This window comes from Bidens hawaiensis, unplaced genomic scaffold, assembly GCF_021521415.1.
Source record: "Bidens hawaiensis isolate Kalapana, Puna unplaced genomic scaffold, B.hawaiensis_p1.1 tig00001960_1, whole genome shotgun sequence".
Lineage (NCBI taxonomy): Eukaryota > Viridiplantae > Streptophyta > Magnoliopsida > Asterales > Asteraceae > Bidens > Bidens hawaiensis.
In genome coordinates, this window is record NW_027491108.1 from 1,686,820 (window position 1) to 1,699,743 (window position 12,924).

Consider the following 12,924-nt stretch of genomic DNA (forward strand, 5'->3'; position numbering starts at 1 on the left):
ACGTGCTTCCGCCCACACTTTAACTTCATCGAGTGTTTGGCGGGGGAGCCTCGTTCGTTGTCTCTCTAACTGGGTATCGGTGAATCCCAGTGAGCGATTATTTACTGCACTTGCCCCGGCTTGGGTAACCGGGGTAGTGTTCGTAAAAACTGTGTAGTCGCCGGTATTCCCCTGAGTAGTTGGGGTTGTGGTTACCGGAGTTTCTTTAACCATCTTTCCAGAAGTTTGAAAAAACTGAAAAGAAATGAAGTTCTAGCTTTTATGCACGGATGGCGCCAATGAAGAAACACTAAGTTACCCCGGGCAGATTACGGATAATCTGGGGGTTAAATAGATGTTTCCCACGAGGGGTTAGATCCGGCAAAGATGGTTCTTCTGATAACCTGCAAAACAGACACCGTAAGCTCGTCACTGAGAAGGGGGGGGGTTCCTCCTTGTGACCACCCTCCGGCGTGAGAATCAGACTAGATTGCTCTTGAATATAAATGTATATTAAGAGATTGCTAGAGCAGATATCAGGTATATGATGTAAGATACAAGATAAGATGAGATGATCATACCATTTGGGGTATTTATAGCCGAAGGTAGGTTTCCAAGAGGGTATAGCCGGCTGAATAGTATTTCTGTTCTACCAACTGTGGCCTACGCACGTGCCATGCTGGCAGTTGGTGGGTAGGCAGCGGCTGACAGTGACCAGGCCTGCTGTGTACTATTCCTTTTCCACCAACTGTAGGCTATGCACGTGGTATGACAGGAGTTGGTGAGTAGGTAGCGGCTAATAGTGACATACAGTACAAGAGCATGCTGCTCGCCATACTGTTGTCAATGGGCTGTCGTATCTCTGGTCAGATCTTTTGCCCATACCTCGTCAGGTACAGTACAAAAGATCTTCCAGTATCGTACGGACTGGCTCATTTTGGCGCGAGTATTCCCCCTCCCGCCTTTGTGCGGGATTGTTCCCGGCTTTGCTCATTCCTTCAGGTGACAACTGAATTATTGAGAGCTAAGTACCTTGTGCGTGTAGCCCTGCTGCGCGGGTGGCCTTCCCTGATGGCTTGTATCCGCAGCTGCGGGAACAGGCGGAGTACTTCACCATTGGGAGGCATTTCCTGCGGGAACAGCTTGCGTACTGCGCGTAAGGACGTCACGTCTCTGAGCATGGTGGGTCCTGCGGATCCAGTTGGTTTCTGCGCAGACGTCTCTCTTCAAGGTGAGTCCTGTGGGTCCATCTGGGCTCTGCTGGGACCTACCTCTTCAAGTGAGGTTTTTTTTCTTCATGTTTCCCATATACTTTTAAAATATGAACGATTATAAAGAATGGGATATGAATTCTCTAAGTATTTGAATATAATGTGTAAATTTTGATAAGAAGATACGGTATTTACAAGTTTTGCAAACACCATGTGTAACTAAACATTGAATTATATAAGGAGGTTGTGGCAGTCGGCAAATGAATGTTCAAATATAAAGCAAGCATAATGGATGAAGAATATACTTGTATGGAATATGTGTATGTAAACTGCTTGTGACAAGGGTAGTGATATTGAAAATGAAAAGCATAAACCGTTTCTCTACAAACTAATTTTAAACATGAAATTGGTTTCTTTGAAACTATAAAAGTTTTTCTTGTTTGATATTATTCAAACGAAATTATGCAGGAACAGAGAATGTGTTTTAATTACCACATCATACTTGTTAATAGCATAGCTTATAAGAATGTGTTTGGTTGAATGTAATGATCATGTGCGTGTTAAATTTGTCTAGTGTGGTAAATGCTAAGAATAACATTAATGATTTGTAATTTAGATTTGTTTTATTACGTGTAAATACTAAGACTAGCGTACGGAATTGTGGTAACAAATTTGAACTTTTAAGTAGTTGTAGTATACCAATCAAGTGAAAAATGCGATAACAAAGTACTAGTTAGTCGTTAACAATTGATCCTCACGGTTGTAACTACTATATAACGACTAACCGTTACAACTTTATTCCTTAAATAGTTATTACGGACTATTTGGTCCCCATACTTATTTCTAAAATTTCGAGCGCTTTTTCCTAAAATTTCCACCCAAAAAACTATTTGGTGGTTACACGTTTCAATGACGTTTTGCTTTTGTTCCACTAGTTTAAGTTTTTATTGGTACTTTGCTTAACCATGTCATATTTTCTCGGCGAACATTTTTATGGCACTTTGCGCATGTCACAAAAAATTCTGGGCGTTTGTTTTTGTATACATAATCCCAAAATGAGTCATCTAGTAGCACCCACTCTTAATGACATTCAACTTTTGTATAATAAATCTATGTGTTTAATGTACTTTGCGTATGACAGATTTGCTTTTATGACAAACTATTTTTAAGTTAAAATGCTGGTATTTTTTTAATAATAATTCACATTTTCAACATCTTAAATGAGCTATTTTTAATATTAATTTGGTATTAAAAGTATGTTTTTGTAGTTTAAACTTGTTAATAATGATTCGAGTAGCTAGACTCGTGTGTTTAGCTAGTCATGATCCCTTTTTGTATTTTTTTTTTTACTTTCTATGTTGAAGTGTTAAAAGAACAATTACTTTGCAATAGATATTGCAATATTTAGTAATGTGTTGATTAACTGTGATCACTTCTTGCATCTTTGTTTTGTTGGCTAGAATCGTTTAAAGACACCATGCATGATTGAAGGTATTATTAATTGTCTATAATCTAGTGTTAAAATATGACTATTCTTATGTAGCCTAGTAGCGTAGTTAATGAAGCGAGCTTATGCACAGTGATATCAAACCTGAATGCACGCGTGATCATAGTTTAGTCAAATATATTCTAATAATTTATTTCCTGTCCTACAACAACCAATTAGAAAAAAATATATATATATTTTAGTTGTGTATTTTGATCCATGTGAATTGTGTCATCCATTAAGTCCGTCTTTATGGAATCGACATCCTACTTACCATGGCTAGCTAGGATGTGACGAATAGGCTCTTAACTTTTTGATTGGCGGTTCACACAAACTATTATATGTAACAATCTTATATGCTTGATCTCTCGCTAAACATGGTTAGTACAAAAGTTTGTTGCAGGTCCACCTGGCATCTTACAAAGCGTTTTGCTCCTCTGCATGTTTACAATTATTAATTAAGCCATGTTTTTAACTAGGAATTACAAAGTATGCCTTCCCATTTATGTTTGATCACTTGATGCGTCTATTAATCAAACATATATATATATATATATATATTTAAAAAACAATGTATAAAACATAAATAAACATTAAATTTTGTTATTATTATTATTATTACTTTTTATATGTATATAAATTAAATATGTAAATATATTTAAATTACTTATGACGTCACTCAAGTCAAACACCGGCTCAATCTTTGACCCGGCAAGGCCTCCGGGTCGACGGGTCTGAAAACATTGGTGGCAATTACATAATTTAGGCGCATGCACGTTTCCCATCACAGTGACAGTATTTAAGCGTCAAACACTCACGCATTTTCCATTTCCATTTCGATTTCGTTTCATTCCGTACTTCTAGTAGCCGGTTCGTCTATGGCGAATAAGCAAGCATATCTCCTTGACTGTTTTATAGCTTAGTTTATAGTATAGTATGTAATAATTGACCTACGGAGGAAGAGGACGTGGAATTCGGATCTATATATAGGATTCGGATCACCTAATTATTATGGAAAATAATTCATGATTTTCGTATTAACCATATTTATGCTTATTATATCTTCATTTATTTATTTACATTTAGATTAGATTTAGATAGGATGTATTGTTATGATTATGATAGACTTCCATAAATGTAGCCGTACAATTCTCCTTTCCGTACGTGTATATGCTGTTAGAGCCTTCGTAATTCTTCAATTGTGATGTGTATATATATATATATATATATATATATATGCCTTGGATTTTACATAAATTATTCTAATTCATTATAATAACTAGTTTTAGAGTCCGTGTTACACACGAGATAATTCAAATTATAAAAGTATAAGTAAAATAAATAATTACATGGCGTATATGAAGAAAAAATGTATTACATCTATGCTTGTATATATACAATGTGTACATAAATTGATTTTATTTATATCATAAAATGGTTTTTTAAATGAACTTAATAAAAAAATTTCCGTGCAAAATCGTACCCGAGAATACTTCTTTCTATTGAAAAATTCATTCTCGGTGTCATATATGCATAACAATTTTGGTTATGAACCAATTTCGAAAATAAGACTTCTCATACGATAGTAGTTCTAACCACTCAGCCTAAATACAAAAGAGGCGTTACCTTTATTGATATATTTATCAATTTACTACCCATCAAAAGAAAGTAGGATATTAAATTGTAACAATAGATGTTCTTCAAGAACTATGTTTTTCCGAGCTACACCATAAAAAAGATTTTGATAAGTTTCAGAGGGCTTCTCAACTTTGTTATAATGACAACATAAAAAATAATATGTTAACTCATTCAATTTTGTGAATATTTTGTTTCATTTGAGCATAGTTTTGCATGACATGCTTCCCATATAACGTTCTGATCACCATTGAATGAAAAATTAATGTTGACATAAATATTTGAAATTTGATAAAAGTTAGAAGCATTGATAGGCATGGGGGTGGCATGTCGAAAGTGTTCGCAATCTTTTATTAAGTTTTAATAGTTGAGGGAAAATTAGTCAATTTGCCAAATCCCGAACCTTTTGATTATTTCAAAAAATGCCCTTAAAAATAATCTTGAAACCCGAATCATGTTTAAAATTCTAACTTTCATACTTTTAACATTTTAAATTCAACAATTGAACCTATAACAAATTTGACGATAAATCTATTTGCATTCTCAAACTTTTAAAAGTACTCAAAATTTTCATTTTTGACCCGTAACAAAATTTGGGCTAAATGTAGTTAACTTGTACCAAACAATCTATTTACCAACTTTTGACCCATAAAATCAAATTTAACATCCATAAAAAACCCAAAACAATTTTCATTTGAGAAACATAATTTGTTGTTGATTTTTGGAATTCACCAAGTATTTTGAAATATATAGTAAAATAAGATGTTAATATTTATATTTATAAATATATATATACATACACATATACATATATTATATAAATATAGTGTAAAAGAAAAGTAAATAATTATTGATTTATTACATATATTAGGGTATATAAGTTTTAGAGAGAGAAAAATTATAAGAATTAACCAAAACATGACAAATGTCTTCATTTATTTTACTTTATTAGAAAAGGCAGATATCCTATTGGGTTGGGTTGCTTGAAGATGAGAAAAGTACCATATCCTTAGCCAGCTCTTGTTCTTGTTGACTGAGCTCCCGAATACATTAACAATGTGCTGCACCAGTAGTAATTAATTCAAACCAGAAGGCTAGTTTATATTAATCTATACTACTAAATAAATAAATCTTTCTTTATGCCACATGTCATCCATTTAACCCATCATTAGTCTCCCATTCCCGCCTCTCACCAATATCCATTTACAAACCACCCATTTCCTATAACAGGCCTGATTCAATCTGAACGCCTTCTTTCATACACACCCTAAATCATCCTCGAGCTTAATTACTTTGTCTCCGGTGTTGCAGCTGCACCCGCCACTGCCACCCCTTTTTTCTCACCGGATTTTACACTGGTCCGATTCATCTGTTAAATCATTCTTCAGCTACCTTCGTCTCCGATGTTGCAGCCGCAACCGCCACCGCCACCCCCTTTTTCTCACCTGATTCCACCACTGGTCTCGCCGACAACCCTTTTGGTACACCAGTCTTTGGACCTCAGGCTGGTATGTTATAGTTCTTGCTTTCTCATATGATTCGGTGTTCGTTAATTATTCATATAAACCCTAAATCGATATCAGAATGTATTTAGGCATGAATTGATTAACAAGCAGCATCTCACCATTGTTTATTCTTCGATTTCATAATGTATGAAATTATGTTCGATATGTGCCTTTTATCTTTATTTTTGTTTTGATATAAACTCTAAATCGTGTTCCTTATTCTTTTTAGGGTTGATTATTTATTTGTTGTTTTAACCAAATGTTCTTCAATTTTGTGAATTTCGATGATTATGTTTATTATTATTGCATAGATGTTATATCATTTTGATTAACAGGTGAAAACCGAGGAGCATCGACTAATACAAGAACAGCTCAACCAAAAGGTACAATTTTAAACGTCCATTGCAGATTTCTGTTGCCTTTTGATATTCTTTGTTTTCTGATGTATCAATATTTTTGATTTTTGCAAGATAATTGAATGTGAAGGACTAAAAGAAACCATTGCATCCTTAAAACAACTTCTTTCAGATGCAAATTGTGAACCTCAAACCGAGGAAGAGTTTGCAAAGCCCGAAGAAACAAAGGAACTTTTGCCTCAGCAAGCTCAGGTTTGTTAATCTTTTCATATGTCAGCACTTCTTTTAGAGGTTCCATCTTCTTTAAATTTTTAAAAATTAGTTAATATATATAAAAGGATTATTAAAATCATATATTATAATTAATAAACTACAAAAAATGAAAAACAAACTCAAATCTTTCTTCTTCTCGATCCAGCACTAGAAGATTCGTTACGTCTTATCATCATAATCCATGCCTCACCGATTGCTACAGCGACTAAGGTATAGTTCTTAATTGCTCCGGCGTGTCCTCAAATAATCCATGCCTCGCCGATTACTGTGTTAAAATATATAATTGAGTTGAAACGGACACAGTTTTATACTTTTACCTAATAAGGTCTTAAAGAGTACTAAATATGTCTATGTGTACCACTCTTTCAGTGCTTTGATGATGTAAACTCGCCTGACATATCTGGTGTCTGTGGACAAGTTCTTACTTCATTATCAGAGATGCATGGGTGTGAAGTAAGTCTATATATCTACTTAAATGTTACTTCTTCTAGCTTGCAATAATTTGCTTTCTCTGTGGTCCAAGATAGTAGAGATTACTATACCAGAGCTTCAAAAGATGCGCATAGCACATATCGTTTCATATGGTAGTGAAGCCCTGTGCTCATTAATGCCTCGATTCCTAGAAAGGTATGTGTGTTTTGTTATGTATAATTACAAACATGTTAATCACGACTTTATTGTAATCGTTTTGAGTTTAATGAGAAATATAATTTTTAATGTTACCATAGTAGTCTTAATTTACAAGTAAAACGATTTCAGAATTCTATAAACATTAAAAATGGACTTCTGGTGAATGACAGGTTGTTTGTTTTTCATGCAGGAACTTTCAGAAACTTGCATTGAATAGTCGTATAAATTTGGCAGTTATTCAGTCATTCACAGGCTCAAACTATGTTGCTGCCCAACGTCTTAGGTAAAAAAAAAAATTCTTTATCATGATTTCTATAGCTAGAGAAATAATTATAATTTAACATGCTACAGATGGAGATTAATGTATTACCACATGGAAATCTTCAAGAAAGTGGACATTATTGTGACCCCTTCAACGGGGTATGATAAGCTCAGCAGCTACTATATGTATGTATGTATGTATGTATGTATGTATGTATGTATGTATGTATGTATGTATATGTTGATTGTTTTCATGATCTAATTGCGTTATTGTCCAGCATGACTGCACCTAAGATTCACCCGAGTGCACTTGCTTGTGGTGAATCGGATCTGGAGGTTACAGGTGCATAGTTAACTTAAGAAAAGATTATCTGTTATTTATACAAACAAAATGGAATGTGAGTCTAATTATTATTATATGTGTGTGTTGTTCAGCTAGCCTAATGAAATATGGATTGACAGCAAATGTTCTTGGATTCCCGGCCATTTCTGTCCCTGTAAGTGTGTATGGAAATGATAAACGTAACCACTCCTCGTGTCTTATGTTGTTGTCTGCGTCTGACTAGGTTGGTTATGATAAGCAGGGACTTCCAATAGGGCTGCAACTAATAGGACGGCCTTGGTGTGAAGCAACGATTTTGCGTTTGGCTGTTGTTATAGAGGTAAAAGTTGACCTTTGTACTTTCAACTATATTAAGTAAAATCATTATGGACTTGTCTAAATTTAAAGATAATCATATTAATTAAAGCTGAAAAATATATAATGTATTTGACCTTAAAAGTCAAAGACAAGACTAAACATGAAGACCGTTGACTATTTGCATTTACGTTTGCAGCAACAATGGAATGAACCTAAGAGGAAGTCTGTAATATATTTTGATGTTACAAATACAAAGGGTAAGTGAGAACAAGTTTAAGGCTGTTGATGAGTGCTCAAGGGTTACTTGATTCTAAGCCATGACTTTTGTTAACTTTCATGTTTTTTTTGACAATTTGCTTTAATTATGGAATTTTATTTTAAGTATATATTTACAAGTCCAATTTGCTTTAATATATATTATTTTAAGTATATATTATTTAGTTTTTAATATATTGTACTAGCTATTAATAGTAAGTTTTTATAAACAATGAATTTTCACATTGATTTAGATAAAATAATTAATTTCAAATTTCAAAAAAAGAAATTTTCATTTTATGTTTGGTTCTCAATGAAGATTAATAAAAGACAAGGCCGATTGCTTTAGATAATTTGTTTGTTTTTGAGACAACATGTTTTAACATATGGCCAGTTACGTGTTCCATTATATATAGTTGAAACAAAAATAAAGTGAAACTAATAATTTTAATATGGATGATAAAGTTACAAATATTGTATACAAAAAAATATTTAGAGATTTACAAATTTGTAATTTTTTATTTCCATACTGTGTATTGTGTAATTTATTCAATTATATATTATATTTTTTTATATGTTGAACATATTTTTTATATTTCACATTGTGTTATTATTTAAATAAATTTATTTATTTTAACCCGTAATCTACACGGGTACCTAACCTAGCTGATCAATATATTATGGCTTTCAAAATTCATAAATGGTAGTAACCGGTCTACATATGTGTGTAAGATTGTATCGTTACACTTTGGTTATAGCATAGCTCAGCTGGTGGATTCTAAGTTTCTCTGTTTTTTTTTCAAGAATTGGTATGTATGATTGTATTACTTTTTTAAGGAAATATTGTGTGATCCTTCTTTTGGACGTTGGTGCGCCATGAATTCGGCAGACCCTCGAGCCACTATTATCTATACAGGAGGTCCTAAGAATATTGTTGTGCGTATCACCAGGTGATTTGCAACCTTTTGCTGTTTAATATATATAAAAAAAATAAAAAGATGATGCTGATCGTTTTCCGATTTTTAGTTGCATTATGAAAGGCCTTGAAGATTTCCACGTGCGTGCTTTTTCAAGACACGTGGCTGCAAATCTGTGGAATGTCAACCCGCTGCGTGTTTACCAACACGATTGCGGACACTCTGTTATCCTTGATGGCAAAATATGCATTCGAGAGCTGTTGAAGACACCGGATAGACCATCATACATGCTTGCAAGCACCACCCCAAAATTTTATGAGGAGATACAAAGGGTATAACTTTTTATTGCTTATTGTTGCTGTTGTTGCTATTATTATTATTATTATTGTTGTTGTTGTTGTTGTTGTTGTTGTCTTCGTTGTCTTTGTTTCTATGAGCTATGTTTTTTGTTTTTTAGAGGTATTTCGTGCCAATCATAGCATTTAATGGCAATAAAGTGACTGTATTGCCCCTGACAATAACTCAAAAGAAAAAAGGCTAGAAAACTAGCAAAACGTGCTGAAGAAGAAAGGATTGAGAGGGACCGAAAACTTCAGGTGAAATCTACTCGTTTTGTTTCTTTACTTGTAATTTGGTATATTTCATGAATATAATTATTTTTGTTCACACATAGGAGGAGTTACTTGAGCTGGATGAGAAATCTGCTGCGGATGAGGTATTATTGATGAGTATTTTTGGTTATTCTTTAATTGTTTTTTGCTAAAATTTGGTATCTGCATGCATATTTATACAGGATACTTCACTTGAGCTGGTTTGTAAGAAGAAGAGAAGAACGTCTAATGAGAAACTTAAAAAGATGTCATTCAAAGTCTTCTTCAAAATTGGAGCAAAAGAGAAAAAGAACTGAGTGATCATCTAGCAGGTATTTAGCCAATTACATCTATAAAATATTATTTTGGAAGAAAAATCTTAATCCTACATTTTGGACTCCATCATGTTTGTGACCTTTCAACTTAGACAAAATAAAGACAGCTTTGACTTTTTGATTTAATTTGGAAACCATAACTTCCATTTTGCCAGAATTTGTCTTACACCAGCTGCTGCAACAAGAATTTGACATGTTTCTGTCTTGGTCACTGTTAGGGTGTTGACTTTCTATCTTGACTTTTCCAATTAAGAATCCTGTCTCGTTTCAATGTAGCACTAAACAAGTTGTAGCCTTGTAGGATTCTTATGCCTTCCACTAAATTCACCTTACTTATGGTAAAGTCTAGGGGCAGTTTTGACTAACACACTTTTTCATGAACGAAAGCAACAACCTAGTTATTTTTTAATTAGAGTACATTATCTTTTGATAAAGGGGCTAATGCTAATGTGTAATTTATATTCTTAAAAGACATATCATATATTCTTTTTATTTTATTTGTTCTGATTTCTTTTTCCTTCTTTGAGAATTTTGGTTATCCTTGACTTTTTGACCCTGGTTGACCATCAGTGTGTCAACGCTGCTGACTTCTGGTGTCATACATAAACTTAGATGGGCTTAGTTATTAATTACAACCTCATTAATCTTTTCTTCTGTGCATTATTCTTTTTTAGCCATACATGGGTCAAAACTGAAATGTTTACTTTCAAGTAGCAAGTTATTACCCAAAAATTGAAACGGGACAAGGAGCTGTGTTTTTGTAAGGTGTTGTTTACGCATAATATGATTTTTATAATGCGTTTTGTGCTGCACTTAATACTCTGTTACAGGGACCCGCGAACACGGTCCGTTTAACACTGCTTGGAAACTTTTACATTTTTTCTTATCTTTGATCCGCTCTCCGGAGTGTTTAGATTTAAGGGATTTCTATGTGGTTTGTATATGCATGCGTTGGTTGTTTAACTGCTGCTGTAAAGCCTTTGTTGCCTTTTATTTTTCTGTTTGAGTCTTTTGGTACCACGTGACACGATTTCAGGTTCAGGTTGTGTACCGGGTCGTATCTAATGTGACATATTTCCTGATTGGCCCGTATGCAATATAATGACCTATTTGCCTTTGACCCAGTAACAAGCAAGTCTGACCCACATTGTTGATTTTCTATTACTTTTTTGGTCAAAATTTAGGCTTCTTGATCCGGTGTAGGTATTTTAGAACAAAATTTAATTTTGGTCTTACCCTCGCCAAATATGTTATTTGGTAAGTTTTTATTTTTTGTTTTTTTTAGAGGCCACCTGGAATGATTTTGTAAAAGGTTTTTTCTCAGCCTTACCAAATCTATCATTTGGTAAGTGAGAAGGGCAACATAGTCTTTTGAGTTCATTTGGTAAGTGACAATGGCAACGCGCGGGGTGGATTGATAAACCAGCATAAAAAGAGTACGAAAGAGACTTATGGTGTATATTAATCCATCGATAGGTAACAAACAAATTCTCGCAAACACCCTCCTATGACCACACCGCGAAGCATGTTCTCCGACCCTAGTATAGTTATGTCACTTTGCTGCATAAACCATCTTTCTGGCACTTGATCATGTTAATGCAAAATCTTGTTACAGCATAGGATGTAACTCTTGGTCATATTAATACATGATAATGTCACTTGACAAATTGCTGCATAACTAGGATTGATTATCTGGTCACTTATCTGTGCTACATGATGCGTATTTTACATAATAGCATACATATATACATACATGCATATATGCGTACATACATTCTGTTCATGTCTATGTATATCATCTAGAAACTCTAATCCTCTGTTTTTCTCTGTTGACACATGTAAAGGATGTGAGAGCTGCTAAGGTGAAGCTGTCTGTTAACTACACGCCCGTTATCTGTTATCTGCACCATCCTTTACTTGTACTATGATGTTATATGCTGTTTCTTAATGCTACTCTGGTTGACCATTTTTTTCATATTACATTTTCTGCGTGATGCACTTCATACTACTTACTATGAATGGTACCGGTTAATAAATACTTGTTTGATTTGAATCGCTTAACTCTTTTCTGATCAAGTCAAGTCTTTTCATTTTTAATATGTATCTTCATTACACATGATAGATTAGTGGTTACCGTTTTCTTATTCGACTATTCCCTTGAACTAATGCTGCATTGGCTATAAATGGAAAACAAGCTTAATTTATCCAGATTTGTAATTCAATAAGGGATTTTCAAGAGTTGAAAACATTGAACAAGAAACTAATATTGAAATCCAAAACTTATTCATTCTAGAAGAAGTTACCAGCCAAAATATAAATCAGACACAACACCGATTATGAATTAAGCAGAATAGTCCCAAATCAATAATTTTTCTATAAAAAAAAAATCTTACAGGAACACTACTTTTTCTTTAAAACTCAATAGCCCGCAAATAAAGATCAAAACACAAACTTTGCATGTCACGAAGACTAAGAAACATCCGGAAATGAGAGTTCGTCCCTCAGAGTATCAAATACTGACGAAGCGGTTGTGTTATGTTGTAACATGTCTTTAAGGCACTCTAATAACTCCCCATCTTTACTTTGTGATGCAACTTTTGTTGTAACCTGTTTCACACATGGTGACAATTGGTCAACGGGTCAAATGGGTTAAAAGTCAATGAAACCAGTTTTTGTGAAGTTGCTTACACCAATTGAACACATGAAAACACCACATACCATAACAAATGCCACTAAACTTATTCTCAACACCAATGATTTCTTGACTGGAGGCCCAAAGATATGCATATCCTGAAATTCAAAGCATATGCACATATCAAGAGAATAAAAATCATCACTCTAAACAATTAAA

The 12,924-nt window shown here is 33.8% G+C and overlaps 1 protein-coding gene across 1 annotated transcript; it reads left to right on the top strand.

Moving 5' to 3' along the window:
* The first annotated feature begins 6,764 nt into the window (after positions 1–6,764).
* On the top strand, positions 6,765–10,055 carry LOC143601999 (fatty acid amide hydrolase-like). The gene is made up of 11 exons (XM_077079260.1): positions 6,765–7,037; positions 7,276–7,358; positions 7,427–7,495; positions 7,615–7,679; positions 7,772–7,833; positions 7,903–7,998; positions 8,173–8,233; positions 9,272–9,480; positions 9,606–9,650; positions 9,822–9,863; positions 9,942–10,055. The coding sequence occupies exons 1-11, from the start codon at positions 6,921–6,923 to the stop codon at positions 10,053–10,055; spliced, it is 963 nt and encodes a 320-aa protein (XP_076935375.1). The 5' UTR covers positions 6,765–6,920.
* Positions 10,056–12,924: the final 2,869 nt, after the last annotated feature.